The sequence below is a fragment of the Triticum aestivum genome, chromosome 4A, assembly GCF_018294505.1.
Source record: "Triticum aestivum cultivar Chinese Spring chromosome 4A, IWGSC CS RefSeq v2.1, whole genome shotgun sequence".
Lineage (NCBI taxonomy): Eukaryota > Viridiplantae > Streptophyta > Magnoliopsida > Poales > Poaceae > Triticum > Triticum aestivum.
Window position 1 is genome coordinate 59,461,976 of NC_057803.1, and position 16,727 is coordinate 59,478,702.

The window sequence follows — 16,727 nt, forward strand, 5'->3', positions numbered from 1 at the left end:
AATCCGTCGGAGGCGTAGGATGAAGATGGTCTCTCTCAAGCAACCCTGCAACCAAATAACAAAGAGTCTCTTGTGTCCCCAACACACCCAATACAATGGTAAATTGTATAGGTGCACTAGTTCGGCAAAGAGATGGTGATACAAGTGCAATATGGATAGTAGATAATAGTTTTTGTAATCTAAAAATATAAAAACAGCAAGGTAACTAATGATAAAAGTGAGCGTAAACGGTATTGCAATGTGTTGAAACAAGGCCTAGGGTTCATACTTTCGCTAGTGTAAGTTCCCTCAAAAATACTAACATAATTGGATCACATAACTATCCCTCAACATGCAACAAAGAGTCACTCCAAAGTCACTAATAGCAGAGAACGAACGAAGAGATTATGGTAGGGTACGAAACCACCTCAAAGTTATTCTTTCCAATCAATCCGTTGGGCTATTCCTATAAGTGTCACAAACAGCCCTAGAGTTCGTACTAGAATAACACCTTAAGACACAAATCAACCAAAACCCTAATGTCACCTAGATACTCCAATGTCACCTCAAGTATCCGTGGGCATGATTATACGATATGCATCACACAATCTCAGATTCATCTATTCAAAGAGTGCCCCAAAGTTCTACCGGAGAATCACGACGAAAACGTGTGCCAACCCCTATGCATAGGTTCATGGGCGGAACCCGCAAGTTGGTCACCAAAACATACATCAAGTGGCACGTGGTATCCCATTGTCACCACATATATCCACGGCAAGACATACATCAAGTGTTCTCAAATCTATAAAGACTCAATCCGATAAGATTACTTTAAAGGGGAAACTGGATTCATTACAAGAGAGAAGAGGGGGGAGAAACATCATAAGATCCAAATATAATAGCAAAGCTCGCGATACATCAAGATCGTATCATCTCAAGAACACGAGAGAGAGAGAGAGAGAGAGAGAGAGAGAGAGAGATCAAACACATAGCTACTGGTACATACCCTCAGCCCCGAGGGAGAACTGCTCCCTCCTCGTCATGGAGAGCACCGGGATGATGAAGATGGCCACCGGAGAGGGATTGCCCCCTCCGGCAGGGTGCCGGAATGGGTCTAGATTGGTTTTCGGTGGCTACGGAGGCTTCTGGCGGCGGAACTCTTGATCTATTCTCCGTTCTGGAAGTTTCAGGTCACGTGGGTATATATGGGTGCAGGGAGGACGACGGAGGAGCCACGGGGGCCCCACGAGATAGGGGGCACGCCCTAGGGGGGAGCCCCCCACCCTCGTGAGCACCTCGTGTCTCCCGTGACGTAGGGTCCAAGTCCATCAGGTGTGTTTCCTTCCAAAAATAACTTCTCGAGTTGATTTCGTTCCATTTCGACTCCGTCTGATATTCCTTTTCTTCGAAACACTGAAATAGGCATAAAACAACAAATCTGGGCTGGGCCTCCGGTTAATAGGTTAGTCCCAAAAGTAATACAAAAGTGGAAAATAAAGCCCAATATTGCCCAAAACAGTAGATAATATAGCAATCAAAAATTATAGATACGTTGGAGACGTATCAATGATGGAAAGGAAAATTGTGCTTAAGTGTTAGAAGAAGAAGTCAATAAAATGTTTGGCTCTAAATCATTGAATGATAAACATGATTGCAATGTTGTTAGTGTGCTTGCTATGAATATTCATGGTACTAATGATGATTGCACTAGTCATGATAAAGAAGTTTCTTATAAGCATATCTATTTTTGTGGAGTGAATACAATTTGTGAATACATGCCTTATAGGGATGATAGTTATTGTAAGAAGTATAAACATGATGAAACCAATCCGTGGCAAGGCGATAGATAAATTTACTACAAAATTATGCTCTCTTCATCCCATTACTTGTGAACTTTGAAATAGAGTTGGTGATATTAATTTTCAATGCATACTTTTTCATGATCGAACCGTGACCAAATATTGGAATAACTTGATCAACCTTGAACTTTATAATAAACTTTGTTTATTTTTGGGGTGTGAAGAATTGTCTCATAAAAATAGTTGGTTTCAAGCGTTCTTATTCAGTGACCATGCTGAAACTACTCTTAAAGAAATCTATATGTTTTGTGTGGTAAATTGCAATGAGAATGCTTATATTTCCAACTATAGAAAGATGGGAAAACCATTAGAATATAAAAGAAATACCAATGAAAGGGCAAAGCTCTCGACTTTCCCTCCTATTGTCTTTCATGATGAAAGAGGTTACGAGAATGAGTTTCCTATGCAACCAATCTCAATAATAAGGAGCTCCAAAAAGTTGATTAAACCCACACATGATGTGGAGAAGAAAAAGAAAAGACAGAGAAGCAAAGGTAAAAAGGTATCCCTCCCAAATGATGTCGCTCCTATTATTGTTCTGCCTCATGAGAAGGAATCAAAAATAAATGTGGAAGATGATACGCTTGATGATGATAGTGATTCTTTGTCTTATGGTACAATATCTGAAGAAACTATTGAGGATGATTTTGTTATTCCTATTACTCATTGTGATGATTATGATTGGGAAAATAATGATACTTCTTATAATCTTGGCACCAACCTAGAAAGTTGTGATGATAATAATTGTTATAATATTGGTGCTATTCATACTATTAATGATGAGAGTGATTATGATTATGATATGCAAAGCCACAAGCTTGGGGATGCTATGCTTGATGAAGATGATATTTTTAGTCCCCCAAGTTTTGATGTGCAAATTTATTATGATGATAGCATGCCTCCTATTTATGATGATTACAATCAACATTCAAGAAATCATTAACTTGTAGCTGCTCGGTCAGTTTAGGAGTAGCGATTAATCAGTGAATCGACCTATTAACTGCATGAAATCATCTGAGGAAAAATTGTTTATATCGTATGTTGCATATGTGAAAAGACCGTGTTGTGACATCGCACATTGTAAGAAAAATCTTTTAGAATCACTAATGCTCTGGTTCTTCCATCTGGACCGAGGATCTCATGAATTTACACCGTGATCACAAAATAGCCAGAAACTTTTTATTGCGAATCAGTAGTGCATTCCTTTTCCAGCCTCTAAAAACTCCTGCCCCATGTGTAAAATGAACCAAGGTAACGGAGGGCCACCGATCTCCCTCCGCCGTCCAGTCCATAGACTCGCTGCCCCCGGTTGTTTTCCATGCCATCTTGGGCGCCGGAGACCGACCACTATATTCAACCGAGCACCACCGACCAAAGTCCAAAGCAAGGAAATCTCCGAATACGCCCTCGTTGTCTCCTGTCCCATTCCTCGTCTTTCTTGTAGTAAATGTGACACATTAAGCAGCGCGTGCATTACATCAATGCCAACCACTGCGTGCTCTGGGCCGGCATGAATGTGGCACATTAAGTGGCGCATGCATTGGAAGGAATACGTGGGAGGGGCGGGTGGTTTTTTTTCTGGTGGGCCAGGGTGGTGAGAAGCGGGTTTGGGATCGGTTCGGACTCCCGTAAAGTCCCCCTCCCACGTTTGTCTCCAATTTGCGGGAGAAATCGCGTCTAAACCGCGCCACAGGCCGATACAGGCCCGCGTTGGATGTCTTCCGCAGTCCGGACGGTTGCGGGAGATTTGCGGTTCCGCCTTGGACATGCCCTTAGGATATTATTTTTCTATCTATATGGCGTATGCGACAAGACTTGCAGATGTCTATCCAAAGGTCCTCTTATCCCTATTTATCGCTAAAACGGCCGCAAGAGGTAATGGCATCCGCATAATACAATATAGTGGTCAGAACTATTGAATAAATGCGAAATACAAGTGTGACGCTTCACATTGTAATTTATTGTTAGCCTTTTTTATGAATTGCAATTTAATTATGCATTATTTGTTGCACGAAAAAAACTTAGGGAACAATGTTCCTATCCATGTTGCGTATGTGACAAGACTCACATACGTCTATCCAAAGTGTCTCTTCTCTTTATTAGTTGCAAAATGGCTACATGTGGTAAAGTCGTCCATGAAATACGATACAGGTCTGAAACTGCCGAGTAAAGAAGAATGCAGAGGCGTAATTTAGAAAATAACATAGTTTAGTGTTGCATATGTGAAAAGACAATGCCTATCCTCATAGTGTGCTTCTTCTCTCTATAATTGTAAAAGTAGTTACATATGCTGAAATGATCCAAAAAATACAGTATTGTGGTTAAACCGGCCATGCGAACGCGGACACGCAAGTGCCATGCTTTTCATATTTATTGTTAGCTTTGTATGAAGCGCTTTTATTACATATATTGTTGTTGTTTTTTTGCATGGAAACAACTAAGGAAATGCTATTTCCATTGATGTTGCATATGTGAAGAAACTTGCATACGTCCATCCAAAGAGCTCGCTCCTTCCTTCCTAATTGCAAAAATGACAAATACGGTGAAGCCATCCCCAAAAGATAGAATATAGCGGTCAGAATTGCCGAGTGAACACATACATAATATGTACACAGAAGCATAACACTTTAATTTACCGTCAGCTTTCTGAGCACAGAGAATTTGTTGCAAGAAATTAACTAAGGAAATATTGCTTGCATCGCATGTTGCACATGTGAAAAGATCATGTTGCAACAACACACATAGTAAAAAAATCTTCTAGAACCAATAATTCTCTGGTTCTTCCATCCAGACCGAGGATCTGATGAATTTACACCGCGATCACAAAATAGCCGAAATTTTTTTATCGCGAATCAGCACGACATTCCTTTTCCATTTGCTTGTTGTGTGTGGGGGGAAAGGTCATGTCTTGCACCTTGTATCTCATTTATCCAAGACTATGTTGATGCTTAATGCTCATCCTTACATTAGTCTTCTCAAGTGCTTTGCCATGATTCACACACATCTTTTTGGTCGAGCCTATTCTTAAGTTACCTCTTTTACATGTTGCTCAACCATGTGTTTGTTGCAAGTGCTAGGCTTTGTTTCCTATATGCTCACTTGCACTTGTTCTAAGTTTCTATTGATTTTGGGGGAGCTATGATCCTATTTTGTGCACTTTGTATCCAAATACAAAAATTCTTATTTGTGCACAAATCATGGGGAGCTTCTCTAGTTTCTTTAGAACACTCCTTTGCTCATATCTTAATATCCTTTGTTCATGTGGCTCATAGGATCTTTGGTCTAGTTGGTTCAATTGATATCTATTGATTGCTTGCTTCAATTGGTATCTTTTGATTGCTTGATTGCTTGTGTCTCTCTTTGTTATGTCTTTGTGGCATATCATTCTTTAGCAATCTTTGTGCCTCAATATAGTTTGTCTTCCTCCAAGTATTTACCTTTGGATATGTGTATGGCATTCCACTGTCTTGCTGAGAAATACATAATTTATGGAGGAACACTTTTTATATTGGCCTCCTAAGCTTTTCGCCCATTTTGGCAATCGATGCCAATGGGGGAGAAGTTTTAGAGAGTTTTGTGCAAAAGTTTTTAGAGTTTTGTTCTTGCTTTGGTTTTGTTCCTAAGCATTTGCATCTCATACTCATGCATTGCTTTGGTTTTGTTCCTAAGCATTTGCATCTCATACTCATGCATCATTGGTTGTTGCATTGCATGGTGATGCATAATTCCTTATATAAACTCTCTTGAAAGTGATTGTCATCAATTACCAAAATGGGGGGAGATTGAAAGGACATGCAATGCCCCCATGTGTGGTTTTGGTAATTGATGACATTCTCTATGGACTAATGGTTGCATTGAGTTATATTTGAAGGATTAGTCCATAGGCATTTCTTGAAGTCCATGTGTTGGTTTCAAGGAGTTTATGTGTTGACCAAGGCGCTATTAAGGAATTATCCAGAGATTGGTCATGTGAGAGCTGAGCTTATTGCAAGCATGTCTTGAAGAAGAAGATTGTGTGATCATTCATGCTTACCTTCGAGGCATCATCCAAATGAAGATAGTTGGAAAGGTTCAAGGTTGATCAAGACTAAGTCAAGAGTGAATCAAGTTGATCAACTCACACATCGTAGAAGATTTATTGAGAGGGATCAAGTGATCCCATGGTATGGTAAGCATCATCCATTACGCTTTGTGTACTAACCCATGGTCTTCGCGAGAGTTCTTTGTGGGGTTAGGTTGCGGTGTGCACGTTCAAGTGATGCATCACGAAGAGATCAGGTGCTTGAAGATTGTCGTCCATTGTGTGACAATGTACTTGTGAAGATGTGCTAAAAAGTTGCTCACCCATAATGGAGTATGGGGGAGAAATCTACTAGTCTTCACCGAGCCAACGCAATCAATAAAGGTGGTCCTACTTGAGGAAGTCAAGATCGTCTACATCTAGCTCAAGTGGACTTTGTGCAAGGCAAAGGTTTGGACTTAATAGGTTCTCTATTTTACCGGTCTCATTGTGATAGTTTGGAGATCGGGTTATAGGATCGATTGCCTTACTATCAAGGGGGGCTCTCAAGTGAGTAGCTTGATCGTATCATTCGTAGAGAGCTCAAACCAATGCATGCTTGCATCATCTTTCTTGATTATTGTTTGGTTTTCTCCGTGTGAGATTTTGAGCTTATGGTCATCTTCTTGACAAGCTCGAGTTCATCGAAAACGGAGTTCACATGCTTCTTCTTTTGCGTTTTCGGTGTTGGAGGATTTATCGGCCTTATTCGAGGAAGGGTTCTCACCATTTTCTTATGGGCCTTTTCTAATTTCCTTCTTATTGTTATTTCTATAGAGATTATGTTAGCCCGTGTCGCTAGCTTTCCAACAAACTTGGTTTCGTTGAATTTGGAGTCCGTTTGCAGAAGTTGTGTCAGTTTTGGTGTGCTTAAAAAAGCTGCAGCGGTACTACCGCTTGGAGGGGATGTATTTTTTTACTACCGCTCTTGGGAGCGGTACTACCGCTTGGAGCAGTACTATCGCGGCTACTTCCATGGCTAGTTTCGCTCCGGACCAAAAACTCATCTCAAGTCCAGCGGTGGTAGGCACGGATGTATTTTTTAGCACCGCTTGCAAGCAGTAGTACCGCTACCCTTTGAGGTAGTACCGCTACCCCTAGCAGTAGTACCGTGAGGACGGGCAGTAGTATCGCTCTGTGCGGGCTGTGAGCATAACGGTTGGATTTTTTGCCCACCTATAAAACTGGGTCTTCTTCCCTAATGAACCTTATCCTTTAAGCTCGTGTTCTTCCCCCATTGTTGACCTTCTCCGAGCTTGCTATCTCTCAATCCCTCCATGGATTCTTGCTAGTTTTGGGGGGAAAAGAGAGAGGAGATCTAGATCCACATTTCCACCAATCACTTTCTCCTCTATGTGAGGGGAACCCCTTGGATATAGATCTTGGAGTTCTTGGTGTTTTCCTTCTTGTTCTTCCTCTCATTTTCCTCCCTAGCTTTTGTTGCTTTGGTGGGATTTGGGAGAGAAGGACTTTGGCACTTCGTGTGCCCTTGCCATTGCATTTGGTGCATCGGTTTGAGTTCTCCATGGTGATACATGAAAGTTACAAGTTGAGAAGCTTATTACTCTTGGGTTCTTGGTACCCTTGAGCTTGTTCCTCTTGGGTGCTTGGGCGCTCTAGACAGTTGGTGGTGTTCGGAGCTCAATTATTGTGGTGTAAAGCTCCGGGCAAGTGTCGGGGTCTCCAATTAGGTTGTGGAGATCTCCCCGAGCAATTTGACGGGTTCCAATGACCGCCCCAAGGGTTGCCAAAGTGTACGGGTTCGGTGACTGCCCCCAAGGGTTGCCATTTGTATGGGTTCGGTGACCGCCCTCCAGGGTTCCTTAGTGGAATCACGGCATCTTGCGTTGTGCGAGGGCGTGAGGAGATTACGGTGGTCCTAGTGGCTTCTTGCGGAGCATTGTGCCTCCACACCGCTCCAAACGGAGATGTAAGGGTGTGAACTTCGGGATACATCGTCGTCTCCGCGTGCCTCGGTTATCTCTTACCCGAGTCCTTTACTTATGCACTTTACTTTGTGATAGCCATATTATTTCTTGTCATATATCTTGCTATCACTTAGTTGTTTAGCTTGCTTAGCATAAGTTGTTGGTGCACATAGGTGAGCCTAGTTGTTGCAGGTTTTGTGCTTGACAAATTAACCGCTAGGTTTATTCCGCAGTTGTTCAAGCCTATACCATAATTATTTTAAAGCGCCTATTCACCCCCCTCTAGGCGACATCCTCGATCTTTCACATCTTCTCTTTATTAGTTGCAAAAATGGCTACATGCATTAAAGTCGTTCGTGAAATACGATACGGGTCTAAAACTGCGGAGTAAAGAAGAATACAGAGGTGTAATTTAGAAAATAACATAGTTTAGTGTTGCATATGTGAAAAGACAATGCCTATCCTCATAGTGCGCTTCTTCTCTCTATAATTGTAGAAGTAGTTACATATGCTAAAATGATAAAAAACAGTATTGTGGTTAAATCTGTGGTGCGAACGCGGATACAGAAGTGCCATGCTTTACATATGTAATTTATTATTAGCTTTGTATGAAGCGATTTTATTACACATATTGATGTTTTTTGCATGGAAACTAAGGAAATGCTATTTCCATCGGTGTTGCATATGTGAAGAGACTTGCATACGTCTATCCAAAGAGCTCGCTTCTTCCTTCCTAATTGCAAAAACGACAAACACGGACATAGAAGTGCCATGCTTTTGTATGAATCGATTTTATTACACATGATTTTTTTGCATGGAAACAACTAAGGAAATGTTATTTCTATCGATGTTGCATATGTGAAGAGACCTGCATATGTGTATCCAAAGATCCCTCTTCTTCCCTACTAACTTCAAAAACGACAAATCTGGTGAAGCAATCCGCAAAAATAGAATATAATGGTCAGAATTGCCGAGTGAACACGGACATAATATGTACACACAAGCGTAACACTTTAATTTACTGTCAGCTTGCTGAGCACAGAGAATTTGTTGCATGAAATCAACTGAGGAAAAATTCTTTGTATCGTATGTTGCATATGTGAAAAGACCGTGTTGCAATGACGCACATTGTAAAAAATATATTCTAGAATCACTAATGCTCTGGTTCTTCCATCTGGACCGAGGATCTCCTGAATTTACACCAGGATCACAAAATAGCCGGAAACTTTTTATTGCGACTCAGCACTACATTCCTTTTCCAGTCTCTAAAAACTCCTGCCCAGGTGTAAAACGAACCAAGGTAACGGAGGGCCACCGATCTCCCTCCGCCATCCAGTCCATAGACTCGCTGCCCCTAGTTGTTTTCCATGCCATCTTGGGCACTGGAGACCGACCAATAGATTCAACTGAGCACCACCGACCAAAGTCCAAAGCAAGGAAATCTCCGAATACGCCCTCGTCGCCTCCTGTCCCATTCCCCGTCTTTCTTGTAGTAATTGTGGCACATTAAGTGGCGCGTGCATTACATCAATGCCGGCCACTGCATGCTCCGGGCCGGCATGAATGTGGCACATTAAGCGGTGCGTGCATCGAAAAGAATGCGCGGGAGGGGCGGGTGGGTTTTTCTGGCGGGCCAGGGTGGTGAGAATCGGGCTTGGGATCGGGCCGGACTCCCGTAAAGCTCCCTCCACGTTTGTCTTTGATTTGCGGGAGAAATCACGCCCGGACCGTGCCGCGGGCCGATACAGGCCCGCGTTGGATGGCTTCCGCAGTCCGGATGGTTGCGGGAGATCGGCGGTTCCGCCTTGGACATGCCCTTAGGATATTATTTTTCTTTCTATATGGCGTATGCGACAAGACTTGCAGACGTCTATCCAAAGGGCCTCGTATCCCTATTGACCGCTAAAACGGCCACAAGAGGTAATGACATCCGCATAATACAATATAGTGGTCAGAACTGTTGAATAAATGCGAAATACAAGTGTAACGCTTCACATTGTAATTTATTGTTAGCCTTTTTTATGAAATGCAATTTAATTATGCATTATTTGTTGCACGAAAAAAACTTAGGGAACAATGTTCCTCTCCATGTTGCGTATGTGACAAGACTGACATACGCCTATCCAAAGGGCCTCTTCTCTTTATTAGTTGCAAAAATGGCTACATGCATTAAAGTTATCCGTGAAATACGATACCGGTCTGAAACTGCCGAGTAAAGAAGAATGCAGAGGTGTAATTTAGAAAATAACATAGTTTAGTGTTGCATATGTGAAAAGACAATGCCGATCCTCATAGTGTGCTTCTTCTCTCTATAACTGTAAAAGTAGTTACATATGCTACAATGATCTAAAAAATACATTATTGTGGTTAAATCTGCCGTGCGAACGCGGACACGGAAGTGCCATGCTTTACATATGTATTTTTTTGAACTGTTTACATATGTAATTTATTATTAGCTTTGTATGAAGCGATTTTATTACACATATTGTTGTTGTTGTTTTGGATGGAAACAACTAAGGAAATGCTATTTGCATTGATGTTGCATATGTGAAGAGACGTGCATACGTCTATCCAAAGAGCTCCCTCCTTTCTTCCTAATTGCAAAAAAACGACAAATATGGTGAAGCCATCCGCAAAAGTTAGAATATAGCGGTCAAAATCGCCATGTGCAGCTGTAACTGCACCCTGCAAGGTGCATCCCCCTTGGTCCGAAGCGTGGACGGCAGCCCCGATGGTAACGTGAAAAGGCGGAGTTTACCCTAGACTCCCTCCACCTCCTCTCCTCCCTCCTCGTCTTGAGAGTCGTCTCTTGCTCAGGCCCGGCTCGGGCCCCTCTCCTCTCCGACGGCATGGCCGGCCGGAGTAGGGTAGGGAGAAGAGCTTGGGTTGATGTACAGAGTAGATGTAAGGTTGCTTTTAGGACTGGCGTCATGCCGTCGGGAGGCATGCGGCTGGTGCAGGCGAGCTGTGACCAGCTGCTTGCGGCGGTGAAGCTCCTCTTCACGGTGCTCCGGTGGTCGGAGCCAGAGGCAGAGGAGATTTTCGTCGGCGTTCCTCCCCCAAATAAGCTCGTGGGTGTCCCAGATCTGGAGCTCAAGTCCTTTCTTCCCCACTTCTTCTCGAGCTGCCATGGAGGTGGACTGGAAGAAGAGGGAGGAAAGGGATTTTGCTGCTCTATCCTCTCTGCGTGTCCTTGGAGCCCAAGTTTTGCAGCAAATGGTTGGGGATCTTGGTGCAGAGAGCACCACGAGATTCTCGCCACTGCGCCGCTGCATCTTCTGGTCGAAAGGCGACCACTCGGAGTTCTGGCGACGACGTCCGGCTCCTGTATTTCCTCCCGGCCGCCGAGCCATATGGGAGGCAGTTTAACATGTTCTTCGACTGGCACTTCAACTGTCTACCTCCGGTTGTTCGCCGGTGGTGCTGTAGCCATTCCTCCGCCCCAAGTGGTTTCGTCCCCGGAGGTGGTGGGATCGGGCCAGGATCGAAGACGGCGAAGAGGACTCGATTGCTTTTCAGTTTTGCTGTCTGGGGTCCTATCTACAAAAATGTCCGGCCTGGGTTGTAATTTCCTTTTTCTATTGGGCCTTCATGTAAGATGTTGCATGCTTATCTAATATAGTCTGAGTCCTTCGGGGCCCTTCTTGCGTTCAAAAAAAAAATTCGCCGAGTGAACACAAACATAATATGTACACAGAAGTGTAACACTTTAATTTACTGTCAGCTTTCCGAGCACAGAGAATTTGTTGCATGAAATCAACTTAGGAAATATTGCTTGTATCGTATGTTGCACATGTGAAAAGACCATGTTGCGACAACGCACGTCATAAAAAAATTTAAATCTTCTAGAATCACCAATGCTCTGGTTCTTCCATCCGGACCGAGCATCTCACGAATTTACACCGCGATCACAAAATAGCCGGAAACATTTTATTGCGAATCAGCACACCATTCCTGTTCCAGCCTCTGAAAACCCCCCCTGCCCCAGGTGTAAAACGAACTAACCAAGGACAGACACATCGGGCCACCGATCACTCTCCGCCGTCCACAGATAGACTCGCTGCCCCCGGTTGTTATCCTCGCTGGGGACCGGCCAATAGATCCAACCCAGCACCACCGGCCAAAGTCCAACGCAAGGAAATCTCCGAATACGCTCTCCCTCGTCCGCCTCCCGTCGCATTCCCTCGTGTTTCTTTCTTGTAGTAAACCCTCGGCTCTCCTCCCCCGCCTTACCTCCGATCCCGGCCCGATCCATCCGATCACCACGATGCGAGCCGCTGTCTGTTCCTATAAAGGGCGCCCGCCCGCACCCGCAGCCGCTCGCCCTCGTGCGCCACGGGTAGTTCCACCGGATCGTGTGCAGTCCCGCTTGAGATCAGCTGGCAATTTTACCATCTGATGCTGCTGCTGATGATGATGATGGTATGTTTCTTGCTGCCCAGAGGAACGGACCAAACCGGCCTCGTCGTGAGCTGAGGAGGAAACCTATCTATCAAGTCTTTTATGCGGGGGAGTGTAGCGAGCGGCACACTTGTCGAGCTACCAGGGGAATACGGCCGCCGCCGAATTGCACGAAAGGTTTCACCCCTTGTGTCAAAAGTACAGAAAGGCCCTCCTTTATCTTTCCCACCCCTTTCTCTCTCTACAATTAGTGCATCACTCTCGGCTCACTCCACCGGTCCGGAGAGGAGCACCCACCCCAGCCCCCAGGTCGGTCAGGTGGACGCCTTGTTGTTGTTGCTGAGCCCAGCCCAGGCCTCGGCACCTCCCCACAAGGCCACAACAATCCACTCTCCGCTTCAACTGTCTCGCCAGGAACTGCGTGCCAAATATCGGCGGCTCCGTTCTTCCTCCTTCTCGCCGGTTGAAGCGGCGCCGTTCCTCCCCAAATCCGCCCCCTTTCTCGCGAAATCTTGAGTCTTGCTCGCGGGAGGAGTGGTGGTGGGAGGCCATGGTGTCGAGCTCCTACTCCAACCTGCTGGACCTGGCGACCGGCGCGGCGGACCAGGGGCCGGCGCCGGCCGCGCTGGGCGCGCTGCGGCGGCGGCTCCCGAGCGTGGTCACCACGCCGGGGCTCATGGAGGACTCCCCGGCGTCGCCCTCCACGCCGTCCCCGGCGCCGCGCCCGCGCACCATCGTCGTCGCCAACCACCTCCCGATCCGGGCCCACCGCCCGGCCTCGCCGGAGGAGCCCTGGACCTTCTCCTGGGACGAGGACTCGCTGCTCCGCCACCTGCAGAAGAGCTCCTCCTCCCCCTCCATGGAGTTCATCTACATCGGCTGCCTCCGCGAGGACGTCCCCGTCCCCGAGCAGGACGCCGTGGCGCAGGCGCTCCTCGACTCCTACAACTGCGTGCCGGCCTTCCTCCCCGCCGACACCGCCGCGCGCTACTACCACGGCTTCTGCAAGCAGCACCTCTGGCCGCTCTTCCACTACATGCTGCCGCTGTCCCCGGACCTCGGCGGCCGCTTCGACCGCCTTCTCTGGCAGGCCTACGTCTCCGCCAACAAGGTGTTCGCCGACAAGGTGCTGGAGGTGATCAACCCGGACGACGACTTCGTGTGGGTGCACGACTACCACCTCATGGTGCTCCCCACCTTCCTCCGCAAGCGCTTCAACCGCATCAAGCTCGGCTTCTTCCTCCACTCGCCCTTCCCCTCCTCCGAGATCTACAAGACGCTGCCCGTCCGGGAGGAGCTCCTCCGCGCGCTCCTCAACTCCGACCTCATCGGCTTCCACACCTTCGACTACGCCCGCCACTTCCTCTCCTGCTGCGGCCGGATGCTCGGCCTCCCCTACGAGTCCAAGCGGGGACACATTTGCCTCGAGTACTACGGCCGCACCGTCAGCATCAAGATCCTGCCCGTCGGGGTCTACATGGAGCAGCTCAACGCGGTGCTCGCCTTGCCGGAGACCGAGGCCAAGGTCGCCGAGCTCATGGAGACCTACACCGGCAACGGCAGGGTCGTCATGCTCGGCGTCGACGACATGGACATATTCAAGGGGATCAGCCTCAAGCTGCTCGCCATGGAGGAGCTGCTGGGGCAGCACCCCGAGTGGCGGGGCAGGCTGGTGCTGGTGCAGGTCGCCAACCCGGCGAGGGGCCGGGGGAAGGACGTCGTCGGCGTGCAGGAGGAGACCTATGCCATGGTGAAGAGGATCAACGAGGCGTATGGCGCGCCGGGGTACGAGCCGGTGGTGCTGATTGACCAGCCACTGCAGTTCTACGAGCGCGTCGCCTACTACGTCATTGCAGAGGTGTGCCTGGTGACCGCGGTCCGGGACGGCATGAACTTGATCCCCTATGAGTACGTCGCCTCCCGGCAAGGCAACGACAGGCTTGACAGAATACTGCGGCTGTGCAAGCCAGAGGAGAAGAAGAGCATGCTGGTGGTGTCCGAGTTCATCGGGTGCTCCCCGTCACTCAGCGGTGCCATAAGGGTGAACCCATGGAACATCGAGGCCGTGGCCGACGCCATGGAGTGCGCCCTTGTGCTGCCCGAGAAGGAGAAGAATCTGCGGCACGACAAGCACTACCGCTACGTGGAGAAGCACGACGTCGGCTACTGGGCCAACAGCTTCCTCCAGGACCTTGAGAGGACCTGCAAGGATCACTCGAACCGACGATGCTGGGGAATCGGCTTCGGCCTCCGGTTCAGGGTGGTCTCGCTTGACCTGAGCTTCAGGAAGCTCGCAATGGAGCACATTGTTCAGGCGTACAGGAGGTCGAAGACGCGCGCCATTCTGCTGGACTACGACGGAACGCTGATGCCGCAGGCGATCAACAAGAGCCCCACTGCGAAATCGGTCCAGATACTCAATAGCTTGTGCCAGGACCAGAGGAATGCGGTGTTCCTTTGCAGCGGCTTCAAACGCTGCACGCTCGACGAGTGGTTCCCTGCCGAGAACCTTGGCATGGCAGCTGAGCATGGCTACTTCATGAGGTATGAGCTTAAGTTAAGGTTTGCTTCGCTTTTATGTACATTCTTGCAAGCTTAGCTCAATGCTCAACATTCAGACTTGCAGATGCAGGCCATCCTTTTCTTGCCTGTCCTCCTTAGCTAACTAAATTGAAATGTTATTGGACTCTATATCATTACAACAAGTACAACTTAGTGGCACATGTATGGAGAAATCTTTTGGTATGTTGCATCATAGGTTCATATTCTATGGCTGTGTGCATCGCAATGATGCAGAGGCCCGGGGTCAAGCCTCCTTTTCGAAGAAAATCATAAGTTCGTATTCAAGTTGAAGTGGAATAGCATGCCTTTTTTTTTTCTTTTCTGCCATGATATTTTGTTGCTACATATGGTGGGCGGCTGCTAGGAAGTCTAATTTCTGAAATGTACTGTACTGAATAAGGCTGAAGAGGGACGCAGAATGGGAGACCTGCATCCCACCCGCGGACTGCAGCTGGATGCAGATTGCAAAGCCGGTCATGGAGCTCTACACCGAAACGACGGACGGTTCGATAATCGAGGAGAGGGACACGGTGCTCGTCTGGAACTACGAGGACGCGGACCCCGACTTCGGGTCATGCCAGGCCAAGGAGCTCGTCGACCACCTCGAGAGCGTGCTCACCAACGAGCCGGTGTCCGTGAAGAGCACCGTGCACTCCGTCGAAGCTAAACCACAGGTGAAGAAGCCTCTCAATCCCATCTCACCCTCTTGGCACGAATCAAACCTCACTGCTTACACACAATTCTTGTGTTGAACAACAGGGCGTGAGCAAGGGCCTGGTGGCGCGGCGCATGCTGGCGGCGCTGCAGGAGCGTGGCATGTGCCCGGACTTCGTGCTCTGCATCGGGGACGACCGCTCCGACGAGGACATGTTCCAGTTCATCACCAGCGCCTCCTGCGCCGACTCGTTCGCGTCCACGGCGGAGGTGTTCGCCTGCACCGTCGGCCGCAAGCCGAGCAAGGCCAAGTACTACCTCGACGACACGGCGGAGGTGGTGAGGCTGATGCAGGGGCTGGCGTACGTCTCGGAGGAGCTCGCACTGGAGAACCCCGCGCTGGGAGAGGAGGACCCCGAGGACCTGTGGTGCGTCGGCGAGCTGCAGTAGTAGGAAGCTGGAGTGAAGCGCAGGGGCAGCACAGCACAGGAGGAAAGGCATTGTCGTGTTGGCAACAGTCTGAGGAGGCCTCTGCAGCGTAGTTTAGGTGTACATGAGCTATGCTTTTCATGGTATTTGCTGCACTGCCGGTGGTTTGTTATCAGTGGTATGAGACCTGCTTTAGAGTGTTGTGAGCTCCGTTTGAAACCTGCTAGTCTAGTTACCGCAACAGTAATAATGTCTCTCTGAATGCCATGGGAAAATGCTAGTTTGTGCTGTTAAAACATATTTTGCACCGATTCTGCTTCTTGCACCAACACCAAACTAGATCGTTATCATCCCACTCTATGCCCTGGTGCCAAGCCAAAGCCAAATGGGAGTGAAGCTCCCAGTTCTAGTTCTCACGAAGCTCATGACAATGGACCGGCTGGCCCTCATGGACCCTCAATGTCCTACAGTGCCCCCAAAGATGAAGGGCTTTCCATGGCGGGATCAAAAGGCCATGCTGAGCTACATCAGGGCAAATTAACCACCGTATGCATAAGTCAAGTGCCAGATCGAAGCTTGCTCTTAGCCTCATCAATAAAGAGTGTCATCACAATGGGCAGGATGTACCGTATGGGTCTGAGGATGATAGCAACCGTCTTGAGGCGTATGTGTATCCCTTCTCAAGTGGCAATGAAAGTGACCAAGCCTGATGATGCCAATGAGCCTCTTGAAGACCCCCAACTTCGATGAATTCTATAAAGAGGATGACGACGGTGATGATGAGAATGAGTAGTGGGTTATGCGGTAGCATCTCTCTTCTTCTCTCCTTTTGGTGTTTTTATTTATGCCAAAGGG

The 16,727-nt window shown here is 47.6% G+C and overlaps 1 protein-coding gene across 1 annotated transcript; it reads left to right on the top strand.

Annotated features, from left to right (window-relative positions):
• Window positions 1–12,177: 12,177 nt before the first annotated feature.
• LOC123085122 (alpha,alpha-trehalose-phosphate synthase [UDP-forming] 6) lies at window positions 12,178–16,181 on the top strand. The gene is made up of 3 exons (XM_044506715.1): window positions 12,178–14,771; window positions 15,190–15,463; window positions 15,549–16,181. Exons 1-3 carry the CDS (start codon window positions 12,778–12,780, stop codon window positions 15,891–15,893), a joined length of 2,613 nt encoding a protein of 870 aa, XP_044362650.1. The 5' UTR covers window positions 12,178–12,777; the 3' UTR covers window positions 15,894–16,181.
• The last annotated feature ends 546 nt before the right edge of the window (window positions 16,182–16,727 follow it).

Excerpts from the sequence above, each read along its gene's own strand:
- LOC123085122 (XM_044506715.1), top strand. The coding sequence starts at position 12,778 with ATGGTGTCGAGCTCCTACTCCAACCTGCTGGACCTGGCGACCGGCGCG. Across the intron at positions 14,772-15,189 it reads GAGCATGGCTACTTCATGAG|GCTGAAGAGGGACGCAGAAT; the intron begins GTATGAGCTTAA and ends GTACTGAATAAG. Across the intron at positions 15,464-15,548 it reads CCGTCGAAGCTAAACCACAG|GGCGTGAGCAAGGGCCTGGT; the intron begins GTGAAGAAGCCT and ends GTTGAACAACAG.